We start from the raw sequence: 17253 nt of genomic DNA, 5'->3' as shown, positions 1-17253 counted from the left end.
ACCTTTAGAGTGACACACCAGACTTGGAGGTTTATTTTGCAGTGCAGACTGCTCCTTTATGTAAGTTTAAAACCGCTTTTCCCGCCATCTTAGGGACACGTGTAATTCTTCACACCATGAACCTGCACTTACGGTAATGCTAGGACCGATAGGGTGGGAAAGAAGTGCGCTGATACATAGGTACCATAAAGCACAGATTACAGATGTCAAGCTGGCTCTCACTAGATAGCTCATCAAGGCAGCTATGCTTTTTGCTGCAGAACAGTCCAATGTAAGGGGATCCTGTTGACTGATAAGAAGTCAGGGCAGGAAAGGGAACAATGGAAGATCTGATGAGAGTTGCTCTGTGATACTCCTGAGAAGCCCAGAGAGCCAGCCTTGATCAGAGGGGAAATTGGGGGTTTCCAAGGCAACTTGTTCCCAGGCACAAAGGCATGTCTGTTTGTCAGCAAGCAACAGAAATGCCTGCTCTGCTACAGGCCCCTGGAAAAAAGCGTAGGTCGAAGGCAAAGGGGTCTTTCAGTTGTCTTAAAGGGCATCGGGAAGCTTGGCAGCTGCAGGATCACTTTAAAATCACTTGCATATAACATGATGATTAGATGCAACACTGAGGAAGCTTCTCCTGCACCCCCTTTCTAGCTTACATATATGGCATTTCAAAGGCAGCAGGTATCTCACTTTGCTTGCAAGGGCAACAACAGAACTAAACCCACCGGGTCTTCAAGACAACGGAAGACAGAGCTGTAAAGGCACTGAAAGGAGGGAGGGAGGGAGGGAGGGAGGGAGGGAGGGAGAGAGAGAGAGAGAGAGAGAGAGAGAGAGAGAGAGAGAGAGAGAGCATGACAGGCAGACCGTCGGTTTTCCTTAGCATCATTCTGTGCAAAAGAGAAACATCCATGTAAGACACTTACAGTGGGATGTCAGTTTATTTACACAAAAACTATATATACATGTGTGCATTCCATAAAAGTTGGGGTTGGAGCCCAGAAGGGAAGAGATTTAATCTGTGATAATCAGTTCATCCACACCCCAGTCTTCATAACTTCCGTCTGGCAGGTACCTGCGGATAATTATAGGAATCTTCCGAGCTCTGGAGGAGGGAAAGAGAAGTTTGTAGTTAAGGACACTTCACCTAAATCATTCTTATCGAGTGGGGCTCCAGTGAAGTAATAAAACATGTGAAAGCTTCCAAAAACAAATGAAAAAATTCTCCCCTAGAAAATCATTAACTTTTCCTTCCGACTTCCTGAAATTAAGCAGGCGATAATCTGAATGTAGGACTCCTGAATCTCAGTTTTCCATGGAAATTTCCTAAGAGACAGGGAGACAACTGTACTGTACAGAGACGATACTGGGGTCACACAAACGGCCCTTTCTATTACGCATGGCTTAACTGTGTGTAAAGCATTCATACAGTGTAATTCCATCAACCACAGAAATGCTCTGAGTGGAAGACATAAACTATTAAAAACTCTTGGCAAACTGAACAACTTGGAACCAAACGGAAAGAAATTTAAATCCAGTTTAATCTAAATAAGACTTTTTAGGTCCACAATGTAATTAGCCAGCTTGGGATTTGTCCAGGACATCTTATAATCTTGCTATACGTGAAAAGTAAAACAAAAACAAAAATCTTTTTTAAAAGTTACAGGAGTTCATTATAGTGGTCTTGAAGCCATAACCAGAATAGAATTTTTGATTGAAATTCTCACATGATGTTTTTGTATTTGAGCTTCCACACAGCTCAAATAAACATTAAAACAAGTTTAGTTAAATTAATGTTTGGGCTTACAACTAATTTCCATGAAATAATGTACAAATCTTGCATTATGTGTATAATGTGAGCCAAATGTGAAGAAAGAAAAAATACTGGCTTATTGTATTTCTTGCTGTAATGGGAATTCATGAATCTCAAGACCATTATAACAGTACAGTTCACTGGCACTTTTTTCCAGTTTCTACATCTGACATTATAGCTCTCTAGCCAATGAAGCTTACAAATGCTAAAAAAAAAAAAAGAAACCAAATTATTAATTATCTATTTAAGTCTGAATACTGATTGTACCAAGCTTGTTTCAAACTAACAATCAGAAACATTTCAGTGCTGAGAAAAGGGAAAACATCTACTGATTATATTTCTAGGGAAAAAAACAGAGATGGCAGGGCAACAAATCATAAACTATTCAAAGCCTTTTATTTAATGCACCTGGGAAAATTACGGTAATGAAAATGTTACAAAAAATTATAAAAATACTATTTTTTATCATTCGTATTTGATTCCTATGCAAAACAATAACAGTATTACCTTTACTTAGAAGTGTAAAGGCACCTACAAAATGGAATGTCCTTTTCCACATCAAGTCATAAATCATTTTATATAAGTCTTTATCTTGTTGAACAGCAGCAGCTGTATTCAGATATTTTACTTGTACACAAAATCAACAAATGAAGATGAAATAACTAGCCCCAATAATTACCCTTTTTGTCACCTATAAATTATAGAACAAATATCTGTAGCAATAAATCTTTTCTATTTGTAGAGACTCCTCACATCATTCAGGGTCTTAAAAATCATGGTTTTAAATGGTATGTGGGACCAATACATGAAGGCAAGATTTCAGGTTGCAGAAGTAATTCCCTCGACCTTAAGAAGGACAACCAGAAGGACAACTGGAAGAGTGAAACTACCATGTTCACCATACAAGCCCTCCTGCCTTGATTGCCCATTAAAGCAGAATGCCTAAATCCAATTAGAGAAGGGACAGTTTACGCACACTGGCACATGGATAAATCTTCTCAGCTTACTTTAGTTCTTTCATTGCAATCAGCAAGGGATCCGTTTCTCCTTCAAGCTCTACCATCACTGGGGCACACATGCTGTGGGGAAGAAAAGATTTGAGAACTGCTACTGCAACAGGAAGGAACAGTGGATATTAAAAGCTATCAAGTTAGATGAGAGTAAGGTACACCATTTGTTTTCCCATCAAACTTCTAATTTGCCTGGAGTTTTTACTCTTCTGCACCTGTGCTATAATCTCTTTCTGATTTTTCTTCAAAGAAAAAATATTTCTTTAAAAAGGAGGTCTGCCTCCTACCTAATCCAAAGTACACATCCAGTGCAGCCCTAGTTGCAGATACAAGCAAGAATTCATATCTCAGATCATATTAAGATATGCAAAGTCACTACAACCCTCTGAGGAGGTTTGCCTACAGTTGTTTCAATTTTGCCTTAAAGCAACTTGAGGATGAGCCTCCTTTGCAGCAGCTGGGTCTCTGGAATCCACTTCCTGCTCAGTTGTGGGGACTGACCTTTTTGCCTTAAACACGTATCTTTCTGAAAAGAGTTGTATTGATAATTTTAATTTTCTACTTTAATATCTTTATTTTTTTATGTTTTTATTGTACACTGAAAGACTTAAAGCTGGATCCACACTTTCTGCTTACCCCAGCAAGAGGACAGGCCACACACTGTTTCATGAAGGCAGGAATGGATGATGTCATCCTAGGGCCATCTCTAGCCTGCTGGGAAGGTGACTGACACCTGTGCTTTTTGGTGCTGTGTGATGGTACAAGCAGGGCAAACCAGTCTACCTGCTGTGCTTCATTCCATCCTACACAAATGCCCCCATTCCAATTCACCAATGTGTATCACCAGTCCTCAAAAGACATGTCCACAGAAGGGAAAGCAATAATGCCTGTTTTTCTAGCATGGCTGGGAGGGAAAAGAAGCAGAGGAATCCACCAATCAGGGGCTGTGTTAACTGAGGTCTAGATAGACTACTGAGCCATCACTGTGGCACAGTGGAAGAGGGGGTGAAAATCTGCAAAGGGATTTCATTCTGCATTGGAGACAAACAGCTGAAGACTGGAAAAGCCCTCAGACAATCATTGGCATAAAAAGATGAATAACTAAATAAACATGAAAAATATATATATTTACGCTATCTGGAGGGCACGGGTACCAAGAACTCTGGCCCGCTCATATTTGGTCATGTAAGGAGTAGTGATCCGCTTCTGATTTGCCTGTTGTCGCTCTCCAGATGGCAGGATTTCCACATTTTCCTGACCCTCCTGTGGAGTAATACAAAGCAACTGTAACCACATTCACACAGCTATACATGCTAAAATATGTCATCTGAGTAGTCATGAAATTGAAACCAACTAAGAATATGAATGGAAAATATTAAATACGGTTCTACAACAAGAATGCTATTAGGTAAAAGTATCTAATACGTGATGGTAAGTTTTACCTTTGAAAACAGGCACTAACCTATGAATTCATACATTTTCTAATCCATTTTCTAAAGTTCACATCTCATGCCACTTAAGCATTGGGACTTTACAGATCTAGGTTACTGGTGTAAATTTATCTCCTATTCACTGACCTTAGCTTCTAGTCAGGGAAACAAAATACTTGCCTTGGGTAAAGGAATGCAGAGCAGACCTTGGGGGAGATAAGAGAGCACTATTAAGGAGAGACTTTGAGAAAAGATTACATAGTCCAAATGACCAAATCTTTCAAGATTCTGTTATTTTGCCTTACTACGATAAAGAACATTCCTAGAATCCCTGCCAGTTTCTTGACCTGGCCTACAGTACCTCAAAGGGCTGACATAAATCTTGAAAGTCTGTCCAAGTTTCTGTCTATCCCATCTTATTCTACAGAATCAAGGTGGGGTTATTTTGGGTTTCTTTCTCATACTTCCCTCTATCTAAGAACTGTGTAATCTTTTCTCAAAGTCCCTCTTTAACAGTTTGCTCCTTCTTTCCTCTCTTAAACAGCTCTCTCATAACTTTCCCAAAATCAGTTCTATATTCCTTTATACCCTGACAGTATGTACTCAAATACAACCTTCCAGAAGTATTAGCTGTGCTGGCTAAAAAGGACAGAAATTGAAGTCTAAAACGTCTAGAAGTTATTTATTTAACCTAAAAATGATTATATCTTCCTAGTTCAAATCACTCACCAGATTGAAGAAGGCTGGCTTAAGGTATCAGAAGTTGGTCACTTACCTCCTCAACATTTTCCAGATCATCAAGTCCTTCATCTTCTTCCACATCATCAAAATCATCTCCATCAAAACTGATAGGAGAAATGTATTAATGTTTTATGTGCAATTCTCTAGCAAAACCGTTCATCCCCAAAGTACTCACTTGCTTGTTTCTACAAGCACTACAAACTAAATGTCACAGTTTATGTCAACGCATAAATTAGCTATCTTGACAAAAATGATGCAGGAATGGACTTGATTCATGTGTGGATGGAAGAACACCAGGAAATCCCAGGTTTATAGAACAGGCTGTGAATAGATCCCAGAGAAGTGGAAGAGGTCTGTCTTTAGTCTGGAGAGAATGAACTTGCTCTTCTTCCAAAGTCTGTGGCACAAGCCAGAAAAAAGAAATATTCTTGTCCTTTTAAGAGTCTCTAAATCAACAGGCATGAACTGGGAAACTGAAGCAATTCTGTTCCCTGAATGTACTCTGTGATAGTGATAAGCAACAGCTAGCTATCAGGACTTTCCAAATGTGCAGGCTTTGAAGATTAATATGATTCCTTCCTACTTACAGTTCTAAGAAATTTAGGACCAATCATACAATGTACACAACATAAGTTAGGGGATCCATTGGCAGGCCTGCTGCTGTATAACATGCATGGTGTAGAGAATGCATTCTTATCTCAAAATCCTTCCACCAGCTCAGTGTGAAAAATTTGAGCAAAAGTATATACTTAATTAAAATTAATACACCTATTAATACATTTAAAAGTCAGATTTGGCTAGTTGTATCCCAAAATTACCTTGACAGCTGATTTAGGCTAGACTAAAGAAGAACAAACAGAATTATAAAACAGAAAGGGTCCTTGATACACTTCAACTGCCACATATGCTGAAGGGCATACTGAAAGCGTGAGCCATCTCATACCTCAGAATAAATCATGCTAGAGTAGACAGAGTTTTAGCCAGATCCAGCATGACTCTAAGTTTATACATGGGTGGGAGACACTGCAATTACTCTCTGGCTTCAGTGAGAGGCAGATAAAGAATATCCTATGCTAGTTAAAAAGTATTTTTGGAAAGTCAGTCTAGTGCAATTACTGGAGTAAGACTAGGGTTCAAATTTCTCCTTAACCATGGGGCCTAGGTCACTGTTACCTATCTACTCCAGAGTCGCTGCAACCATCACCTTGGGGCTGGCTCAACAGTGAAAGTGGGATACATATTTTAGTAACAAAAACAGTACTAATTTTAATCATAGCAATATAGGAAAATAATAACAATAGCTGAAATTTAACATTCTTCCTTAAGTCACGAATCCCGGGGTTGAATCCAGGATACAGTGTCTCATAGCTCAATTCAAAGCAGTCCCAGAGGCTGCTTTCCCAACTACAGGTGGACTGGCTAACCACCCTTCCTTCCTCCCTCGCTCCGGCTCTAGTAATGAGAAGTAGCCCAAGGCGATGCCAGATTTGAGCAAGAGGCTAGAAGGCTCGTTCCGTAATCTCGCGCTTACTTATCCTCGTTGTCCGACATGCTGAGTCCTTCCCTCGTTCAGTGCAGACTCCCGCGATATCAGCCCCCACCACAAACCAAGCGACCCCACGGGGGGGGGGCGTGAAGAACCCGAGGATGTCCCAACCGGCAAGCACGCAAGGGAAGAGGAAAGCCGACTCACAAGCTTCCAGTCGAAGAGGATGCGGAGCCGAATACTTCCGGGGTCAGATTTGACGTTGAGGGAAGCGAGCGCCGGAGATGGTTGTCATGGTGACGGGAGCTTCAATTCGGGGAAGAGGAGAATATGAAAGACTCTTTGCAAACCAATCTCGCTCCCCAGCCCGTATCGCTATCCCTTCAGAAAAAGGGGTTGTGACCGGACGGAAGACAAGCTACCGTGGGGATAGTTGAGGTGGGTGCCTGCAAGCCGAGAGAGGCACGATTTCACGCGTCCGCTTTGGTTGCTGAGTCACATCTCCACTACGAAGCGTTAAATTGCGCCGTGATGTCAATTATTTTATTAGGCTGGAATAAGACGTCGGTTGCAATTGTTGCGATCGTGATATAGCGCAAATGCCTCAAGTTTTTACCTTTAAGAGTCCAGTTTGGATTTTCTACATGCAGCCCATTCATACAGAGTTGGAACGACTAAGAAGCGGTCTGTTCCAAAAGGCAAGAAAGACCATCTATTCTGCAGCCTCACCTGCCATTCACGTGGTGCCAATTTATGAGACTTCTTCTATTCTGCTACCAGGACAGGGCTTTGGGGGGCACAAAAGGGACCCTTGCACAAGGCTCCTGACATTAGGGCTACCATATTTGGGCTGCAAAAATCCTGAGATGGCAGCAAAGACCAGTAGTGTTATAGATTTTTGCTACCCAGACATGGCAGTTGTACCCACAGGGAGGGGGCTCCATTTAAATTAAGTCAATAATTGAAATCTTCCATACCACTTTGACAACTGGAAGAAAAGAAGATTTAAGGAATCTCCTGTTCAGGGTGAAAAGAGGGAGTGCAAAAGCCAGGCTGCTATTCAAAAAAAGTAACATCTGTCAATAGATAATGCCAACTCAATGTAACTAGCTGGATGAGAAATTCAAAACATACAGTGTTCCTTGGAACCCCTGCTGCAGTTTTTTAAGGTTTTCAAATAAACATGACAAATGAACATTGGTGATGGAATCACTAGGAGAAATTAAGACAGAATATGCTTGGAGATGTGATCTTAACTGTAGATCTCTTCATCAGTTTCTTTCAAGGTATTGCAATGGCTTCCCAAGAGAGGATCAGGCCAGCTGTGGCAAAAGGCACTGGATTTTGGCATGTTCCCACTGTGAAGGAATATAGCCAGGAAACCCAAGAGCTGCTAAAAGGTAATTAGCAGGCTGAAGAGAAAAGTATCCCAGGAAGTAATGCTCCCCACTCCTGCTTATTATCCTGCTGTATTTTAAAACCCCTCCTTAATTACTTTATGGGCAAATTGAGGATGTAAGTTAAGGAACCCTCGTCTTCTGATAACTTTATTGACTAGTGACTGTAGGAAAAAGCCTGAGTTGAATTTCTTCCTTAATATGAGGTATGAATTCCTGCATACCTTTCTCCACAGAAGCTAATCACAAGATGTGGTCATGCCAATGAAGTCCGAAGCTGAAGGCCAGTAACAGAAAAATATGGCCTTTTGAATGCTGCTTGTTAAAGTAAAAAATCCAGAAAAAAACTTCACTTTGGATTTCTGTATTCCAGAATAATAATATTTATTTTGGAAAGGAAAATCCATTGTTGTAATTGGATAGGATATTCTGAAAACGTTTTTTTGAAAATTATACTATAGATCAACATTCTACAACTGGATGCCCTTCAATTAGATTTATATCCAAAAGAGGCCAGGAAGACATCAGGTTGGAAAAGGTTGCCATAAACAGATTGGATTTCAGCTTTTTAGCATTTGTGGGTCCATTCCCAAGGTTTGAGAATCCTTTTTTCTATGTAGCTGTTTGTGTTAAATCTACTTCTGCAAAGATAGTGATGTTGTTGATGATGGTCTTTATAGCTACTTTTTCTGTTTTAGTGATGATGCAAGAATCCAAGCTTACTTGCTTCCAGCAGCGCCATCTTGTAAATTGCATGAAACGTAAGTATGCCTAAATTTAGCTTTCTCTTTAAAGGCTACAAAGCTGCTATTATTACTGGTTTTCAGATTTCTAAATTTAGTTCAGCCACATGACTATCTCCAGCTAAAGAAACAAACTATCCCCTTGCAAAGGAAACTTATATAAACTCAGGAAATGAACAGAACATTAGTGGAATAAGTTACAGATGATGACTACTGAACCGACCCTAGTTCTAGCCAGCTCTCTAGGTTCTAGAATCATAAGGAATCTTCTGTAAAAGTCTGGGAATTTCAGCATGTGCTATAAAGGCAGGTTGAGGGACTATTTTAATCTTAAACAATTCTGAATTCATATTAAAGCACATGAATAATTCCTATTAAAGCATACACTTTCCTTTGTGCATTCACAAGCAAGCCAATTTACAGAATCCCTCCTGAAAAATTAAACTGGAACATATAGTTATACCTAGCAATTTAACCATGGGTTCAAATCTAGACACTGCCAAGAATACTACATGGAGGTTCCTAAGAAGCTGCCAGTTACTGAGCTTGACTGAAAGAAGATTTTACTGCTGTATGTATATTTAAAATCGTACACGCATACCATCAGCCTTATGTTTACCTACTTTCACACCAATCTCTGCCCTTCTTTCTTAGGTGGTGATGCTTTGCCCATACACTGTTATCCAACATCCAGCAGAGAACCAGAGTTTCCAAAGCCTGTACCACCAAAGGTTTTTCTGACCACCAGCCCCTATGGTAGACCTCACCTCCGGCCTGCAGAAATCTGTCGTGCAGGAAATGCGTATATCAGAGAAAAATTCAAGCCTCAAGCCACCCGTAAGCAAGCAGACATTTGCAAATTATAAATTCAGGAATGGAGAATTAAATAACAGTAATTACACTGATCATTATTTACAGATAGTCTTCGTTTAGCAACTGCCTTGGACAGCGACTGTTTGCAGTTACAACAGTGATGAAAAAGTAACGTTGCAACCAATGCTCACATTATGACCTCTGCAGCATCTCTCTGTCATGCGTTCACCATTACAGACAGCACACATTGTCCTGTGCCTGACCCATTTTTTTCTTTCCCCCCTCACAAAGTGGAGAGATTGCCTAAATAAGCTATCTCTTCCTGAGCTGCTTTTCACCCCAGCACAGGGAGTCCCTAAAAAGTACAAACTGGGAGTTAACAAGCTCAGTTCTGTGACCTTAATTACTTGATTAGAACCCTGGGTCTGTGCAGCAGGTGCTTGAAATTGACAAGACCCTGATCAGTGTCACAGCAAAGCAGGGTTTCTCATCCAGGGTTCCATGGAACCCTAGGGTTCCACAGAGGTCACTAGGGGTTCCCTGAGACATCACTATTTAAAAAATTATTTCAAATTTGGGCAACTTCACATTAAAGAGATTTCATTCTCTATTTTTAGTTTATGAACATTATTAATGCATATATACAGGCCTACGCATGAAATGAATATAATAATTTTGTAAGTTCTGGCCTATCTTTGAGCCTGACTGTGCAGGGGTTCCCCAAGGCCTGAAAAATATTTCAAGGGTTCCTCCAGGGTCAAAAGGTTAAGGAAGGCTGCACTAAAGGCTTTTGTTTGCCTCCTAAGCACCTCATTGCTCCCAAGTGTGTTAGGCGAACAGCCAGTGCTACTGCATTTCTTTTGATGTGTATTCCCCATTGTGTGCCTGCTTACTCTCTTGTGATCTCTTCCTCTCCAATGAATGTAGATACAAATATGGATTCTCTTCCTGCTAATTATTCCAGTGCCAGGATGAGCATTCTAAACTCCAGGAATCCTGATCAATATTTTCATAATATTTCTTTTGTATCTACAGGAGACCTGGAGAAGGAGAAAGAAAGACTACAGAACATCTTAGCAACAGGAAAGGACAAAGTAGAGGGAAAAACTCAGAAGAAATCAGTCAAGGTGGAAGAGATAGTACCGGAGGTGGACCGGTTTGATGAATGTAAGTGGATCTCTTTAATTAAAAGCAGTGACCTGATACACTGTGGCTGAGTTCATACAGCACATTAGCCTAGGATAAAATGGGGTTGGTTGTAGTTCATCCTGTTGTGGGAACTCAGCCAACGCTTACACACACACACACACACACACATAAAGGTGGGATAAAATGATGATGATGATGATTAGGATTAATTTATGTATGCTAATCCACTTTCTGAGTTTGCATAATACACTGAGCCATGAACTAAGCAAATATGCTATGTTTAATATTTAATATGTCAATTCTCCAACCTTATTGCATCCAGAGCCCTATTTCGGGTGATATGAGCCTTCTTGGGTAATGGGGCTCGGAGAACCTTTTGCATTGGCACGAGAGATTTCTATGGGGCAGTCTCAGCAGAGCACATGCAAGGCAGAGCTAATCAAGAGGAGGGTAGGCATATAGTATAGGTAGACTCTGTTAAGATGTTCCTGCCACAACAGCTCACCCACTCTGGTTTATAAACTATGGCTCAGATCGTTGGGCAAAATGTGTTTTATTCAATAAACCATAGTTCATCACATCATGGCAAAGGCAGTCTGTCAGCCTATAATATCAAGAAACTAAGTCAGCTAAAGTCAATTATACCTAGCTCATAAAAACATAAGATCCCTATTGCAAAGAGCCATTTGGTCTACTGTCCTGAATATACCAGCTCTCTTAAACTGCTTGCTTTTGTCCCTGAGAATTAATATTCAATGGTATGCATCTCCTGGATGCTCTGGCTCAATCAACCTTCCAGACATTATTGCTGCATTCTGTGAAAAAAAGGCTTCCTTTCTGTATATGCATACAGCCTATCAAACCTATTACCACAGTGCATCTAATTTTTCCCCAAAGGAAGCAATAGTTATTAACAAGTTTAAATAGCACACAGATAATTAATGTAGCATGTGTTTCCAATGTTGGTTTTTATTTTTATTTTTATGTTGTTACTGTTGCTGTAAGCCTCCCAGGGTTCTGGCTCATAAGATGGGCTGCTATATAAGTCTCTTAAATAAAATAAACAAATAGGAAATTAATGATAACAGAGTTCAGTAAGAATATGTTTCCGCCCCATAGTTCTTCATTCCACATTGCTTTTTTTCTTTGACTTCATGCTCAGTGGTGAATGAAATTCAAGATCGACAAAATTTCCTGTCAGAGATGGAAGCTTTGGGACAGAGCAAAGTGTATCAAGGAATTATCCACACTGAAATATCACAGGTATCTGGTAATTCTGATCTTTATAGGCTTGAATGCAACTTTTTTCAATATGAAAATTGGATATGATAATACTTTGAGACAGTGGGGAAATTTGGCAGAGGTGTATCTGTGTATCTAAAGAACCTTTTTAAAATGCTTTAGTGAAGAAGGTGGTAATACATCTTCATCTTGAGTAAGCCTGACACATTATCTTGCAAGAAAATGAAAATTTATTGAATGCTTACTCTCTCTCCTTTCCGTGTTTTTTGCAGAAGCTCCGGGAGATGGAGGTCATTGACAAGGAGAGAACTGCAGAACTGAAAGGGGCATTGGCCAATTCTTTCAATATAGGCATCAAACATGAGACTCCAAGCGCAGTTCAAGACGAGCAGTAGTTTTTTCCCCAGGATGTAGCTGCTTCACCCTTACTTTCTGTGCTGACATAAGAGAATGTGAAGACATCTTATCGGTACAGTTTTGACTCTTTTGTGGCAGGTAACTGTAGAATATATTTAATGTCCAGGTATTTGTGTGAATCCTGAAGAATAGGAACAATTTGTTTTTAGTATTTAATAGCAGGGGGCCTTTTCAAGAATGTTATCCAGAAACAAAAAGGTTCAATAGATAGCTGGGATTAGAATGAATATTAGCATGCTTGCCTTGACAAGCAAGAGGGAAGGATTTCCATATATTTCATCTCTGGAAAACAGCATGTGTGTTTCTAACATTTTTGTGCTGCTGTTTTTTAGAATTAGAACAGTACAACCCTCAGAACAGATCAAAAATATTTATATATGCTTCTGCCATCCATAGGGATGCTACTTCCAGTCAAAACTGCTGTTTCTCACTACTCATGTATAAATCTATTAAGCAAACAATGGTGACTGTTGTAGCAGAGTATGAGAGAGAGAATCAGAGCATTTTACATGGCAGTTATTTTTGATGAATGCTTCTTCAGTAAAATTACAGACATAGGGCCATCTTCAATATGACTAAGTAACTATTATTGTTTATTCACATGTCTGTCACTTGTTGCTAATAAAGAGACTTTTAATATTACAACAGTAGATGGGTAAGGGAAGTTGATGTCTCACTGCTTCCCCTTTTTGCTCTGGCCCAGCTCACTTTTGATAGCTGCACACTATTCTACTCATGAGAAAAGAAATAAAAGTCCTGAGAATTTTGTGATCTTCATTTTTCATTCCTTATACAGTAATGTATAGGGAAATGTGTTCCCTTTCTGTCAAGATGTCTCAAAATATAGAAACAGATACAAAATACAATGGTTTTATTGTTTTTATTACTGATTTCATCTGTGCCCATCACTGGGGATTTCAGTTAACACAGTGTACTTATGTTCACCAGAATCTGGTGATTTCTGATGGGAATGTATCTGATGACATTTTAAAAGATTGACTAGTTTTGCTTTATAAAAGGGAGAGTTGTGCATTGGACGATCTTGTAGCTGAGAGCAGGACTCAGATGGTGGCTGCTGTCCACTTGTAGAGGCTGAGAAGGTGGTCCCAGTCAGAGCTGACACCACCAATGAATTCAGTTCCATTTGGAATGGTCTATCCCAGGTTTTCCCTAACTGCTGCTTTCCAGATGTGTTGAATTATCCATCATCCCCAACTAGCATTAAGGTGTCATATTGGCTGACAAGATGGAAATGATAGTATAACACATCTGGAGGGCTTTGAGCTAGGGAGGGCACTCAAGGCTGAATATCACAGCCAAGGACTGTTCAACAATTCATCACATTTGAATAACGCAGCACAGCAATTTGCTAATAAGAACTCAAACCAACACCTACAATACTATCAGTATTTAACTCAGACCAAACAAATATCTCAATAAATAGTCCCTCAAGTCAGAGAAGCCAGAAGAGAAAAAAGACGTCTCCCCTCTGAACTCATACGTACACAAAACTAAAACAAATCTGAAAGTCAGAGGAGTGGGAGTTTGGCTACAAAAACTATGAAGATCTTTTGCACTCTTACAGAAAGAAAACATGCACATAAAACTTGGGGGGGAAGGGCTAAGAAATGAACTACAGTGGTACCTTGCTGATGTTGAATATAGCTTGACATCCTCTTCTGCCCCTAATGTTTGGCAGGGAATGAGTTACCTTCCCCAGCCTGCTGTGTCCCCTGAGGAGTAGGATGGATATAAGTAGCAGCAGCAGCAACTAAGAGGGTTAAAAAGGTCCAGTGTGTTTCCCATTCACACCTGCACAAATGCCACCCTCTGACAGCATGGCTAATCATGCTGGGAATTGTAGTCTGACATATTACAGAGGTCAAAGCTGTCTTAGCCTTTCCTCTGTGGTTTGTTAAATGGTTGCCAAGAGAATCAGCACTCAAGCATAGTATCTCCTTTGGTGGTAGAGAAGTCTTCTAGAAATAGAGCACTGGTTAGATTTTTGACTGTTTTTACAGGCCTTTATGATACAGAGTTTTCTCTGGTTTTAAAAAGCCAACAACAAAAATCTGCCCTGAAAGCCCAAACTTTTTTGAATGATCAAAGATGGGGGGAAGAATAAGAAAAGGAATTCAGAAGAGATAACCAGAGGCTCCCAAATTGCAGTCAGGATTCTCTTCCTCCCCCACCAAGAGAGTATGAGGCACACGTGACTATCACAGTTAAAGGAGGAGGACAATTAGTGCAACTTTCCCCACAGACACCCATATCCTTGACTGTTTGGAACTTTTAATCGTAATAGGTGCACAACTGAGGAAGTCTAAAGCTATTTCATTTGTCCACTCCCATCCCCACCTTGAAGCAGAAAACGGTGAACAGCTTCTTCCTCCAAGTCTGTCCCTCTGTAATGTGCTCACAAGACTTGCCATACTTCCCCCTTTACAGGAGCACCTGTTGCTGGAAGTTGGTTGGGTTTTTCCAGGAAGAATCCAGCTTTGGTGTATGGCAAGGCACAACTTCCTTTTAAAAAATGGGCAAAAGCAGGAAGCCATCCTACTTGCCAGATGCCCGGCCAAATGGGACTGAGCAGTCCAAGAGGCTGGCAGCCCTCCTCACTCTTCTAGCTGCCCCTTGCTTTAGCTTTTTTCCTTGGGGGATCTGCTCTTTGACTCATGTTTATTTCCAAGTAATTTCAGCACTTTCATTGGTTTGAATTTCCCTTTCTTCTTGCTATCAGCCTCAGTCTCCTTGTGAAATTCTGGAGAGAGAAAGGGTTAGGGTTAGTGGAATGCAATGTAGAGGGGAACAGGAGAGTAGGAGTATACGAAGCTGCCTTAGAACCAGTCAGACCACTGATCCATCCTTGCCTAAACTGAACAAACTTGTGACGCTCTTGGTTTTCAGAAACAATTCCTTCCTAGGCCAACCTCCCAAGCACTGAAGTAACCCAAGGCCCTTCCTACATACAGAAGGGCTTTCTTAGAATAAGATACTTAAGCAATACATCCAGAAAATGCCTCAACATCAGAATTCTGTAGAATGTAAACTCTACATTTGGTGACTATAACATTTAAAACTTGTACATGAATATTTTCCAAGAACATAAACCTGTTTATCTGCAAGATTTCTAAAACTTAGATCATTTTGCTATCAGGGCTAGCAAAGTTTACAGAATTTGCAGTTGTGTTCAGATTTTTTCCCTCTTGTACTGGATTAAGAAAGCAAGATTTTCAGGTGGAAAACATTAAGTGTGCAACAGCCACTGAACTTGTTTCATTCATTACTGAATACCAAGTAAACCTGCACCACTCTGGGAATGAAGATGGAATCTCGATTTGGAATTATGACAGTCTGCTCAAAATTAATCCCAGGCAGCATGTACAGTATGCTGTGATTCTACAGGACAGAGAAGAGATCATGTTCTCTTGACACTGAATTCAAGTGCCTGAGAGGAATTGTTCTTGCTACAGAGCAAGTTTCTAGCTTTTATGACTGTGAAAAAGTTTTGAAAATATAGTAAAATCTCAAATTATAAAGGGGCCTGGATTTCCAATATTGTGGGGCAGGGCTTCTATGCCTTGTAACTGTTTCTGCTCAAGCTAGCAAAATCAGTGTAAAACAGCAAAATTAAGTGTATGTCCCTGAAAATTTTTCATGACTTGCATTCTTTCCTTGAGAAATTTGCTTCAAAGGGCACTGGGGGAGAAAGGCTGATTTGGACTCATTGGTACAATGCCTCAGTTTACATCCTCCTTTCACTTCTGGGGGGAAATGGGCACAGCCTTCTTTCATCCCTAAGATGAAAGGGGTTTGCTGTTCCTTGTACTTGCAAAGGGAAGGAAGCTAAACCAACACAACTTCCCTGTCCCTTGGTTCATGGCAGCAAATGCGCTGCCCTTTCTGGCAAAGATGTTCCCTAACAACAGAGAAGTGTGACAACACCACATATTTCCAAAGCCAATTTGGAATGGAGACACATCACTTTGTATTCCGCACTCCTAATATTCCTCCTATCTGCAAGAAGCAAGAAGTACACTTTTTAAGATACACTGGTGGAAAATAGGATAGGTTACATAGATGCATTTGGTTTGTATTTTATACCTAATTATACAATTAAGCTTTTGTCAGGATAGAACTGAAGTAGGTATGGGTACAGACATTCAACATATTTTGTACAAAAGACAAACAGATTTAACTAGTAGTTGAACAGCAATGTCAGTGGATAATTCTGCCAACAGCAATTGCACTTGAGACTGGGGAAGTTTGAATTACTGGACCTCATTCCTCTCTTACCTTTCCTTTTAATCATGGCTTCCAACATTTTATCCTCTTCTTCCTCCCTGGCAAAACAAGCAAAAGAACAAGGTTCTATTTTAGTCAACATAGCCAAAATGAGGCTGATTAGAACAACGATCATGCTCCTAAACCAGAGATGAGTTACTATTTGGTGACCAAAGTCTGCATTTAACATTTTTCAAGAGAGTAAAGCCCACAGTGGGGAGAATGGATCACACACATGCATGTAGCCTAGATTTTTTATTTTTTTCTGAGTTTGGATTTTTTTTCTTTTGAGTTTTTAATTGTGTTAAATCTATTTTAGGGCATTCACTATAGTCTTTGCATGTATCCTTTCTTGAAATGGTAGGCAAGGGTGGCAGGGGACTCCTGGAGCTGCAGATTGCCCACCCCTCTCCTATATACTAGCACACTACCCTTTTGCCCAAGTTACCAGCACCACTTGGCTTTGCTTATCAAAGAATTAATGGTAAGACTAACTTGTGCAATTATGCTTTGCGGTGCCACAATCAACATTTCCTAGTTATTTACAATTAACCACAAACTACAGCCATCTGCTTTTCCTTTTGCTACCTTTGCCGATCCTCATCCAGACTGTTGACAATGGCATTCCGTTGTTCAATAATGGTCACAAGCTCTTGCATCAATACTTTCTCCCTGACCCGGTCGTCATTTGTCCAGTCTTTCTCTAGCACCCAGCAGAAGGGAGGAAACAAATTATTTATAAT

General features: G+C 40.2%; 3 protein-coding genes across 3 annotated transcripts in view; 1 reads left to right on the top strand and 2 right to left on the bottom strand.

Annotated features, from left to right (window-relative positions):
* Positions 1 to 922: 922 nt before the first annotated feature.
* Positions 923 to 6707, bottom strand: POLR2F (RNA polymerase II, I and III subunit F). The gene is made up of 5 exons (XM_063309055.1): positions 6511 to 6707; positions 5014 to 5083; positions 3941 to 4071; positions 2806 to 2877; positions 923 to 1090 (listed from the first exon to the last, which is right to left on the bottom strand). Exons 1-5 carry the CDS (start codon positions 6528 to 6530, stop codon positions 1000 to 1002), a joined length of 384 nt encoding a protein of 127 aa, XP_063165125.1. The 5' UTR covers positions 6531 to 6707; the 3' UTR covers positions 923 to 999.
* A 38-nt stretch (positions 6708 to 6745) lies between these two features.
* Positions 6746 to 12876, top strand: C7H22orf23 (chromosome 7 C22orf23 homolog). The gene is made up of 7 exons (XM_063309054.1): positions 6746 to 6903; positions 7741 to 7865; positions 8561 to 8623; positions 9260 to 9442; positions 10454 to 10585; positions 11730 to 11830; positions 12082 to 12876. The coding sequence occupies exons 2-7, from the start codon at positions 7760 to 7762 to the stop codon at positions 12202 to 12204; spliced, it is 708 nt and encodes a 235-aa protein (XP_063165124.1). The 5' UTR covers positions 6746 to 6903; positions 7741 to 7759; the 3' UTR covers positions 12205 to 12876.
* Positions 12877 to 13091: 215 nt separating this feature from the next.
* The window catches only part of MICALL1 (MICAL like 1), a 37536-nt gene continuing 33374 nt past the window's right edge, over positions 13092 to 17253 (bottom strand). Inside the window, exons 14-16 of the mRNA XM_063309052.1 lie at positions 17099 to 17213; positions 16523 to 16569; positions 13092 to 14987 (exon numbers count right to left, since the gene is read on the bottom strand). Of these exons, the coding sequence (XP_063165122.1) occupies positions 14866 to 14987; positions 16523 to 16569; positions 17099 to 17213 (284 nt within the window). The 3' untranslated portion in view covers positions 13092 to 14865. The remainder of the gene's footprint in view (positions 14988 to 16522; positions 16570 to 17098; positions 17214 to 17253) is intronic.

This window comes from Candoia aspera, chromosome 7, assembly GCF_035149785.1.
Source record: "Candoia aspera isolate rCanAsp1 chromosome 7, rCanAsp1.hap2, whole genome shotgun sequence".
In the NCBI taxonomy this organism is placed as follows: domain Eukaryota; kingdom Metazoa; phylum Chordata; class Lepidosauria; order Squamata; family Boidae; genus Candoia; species Candoia aspera.
Note: the sequence above shows the minus strand (reverse complement) of the source record. Positions and strands in the feature narration are given on the sequence as shown.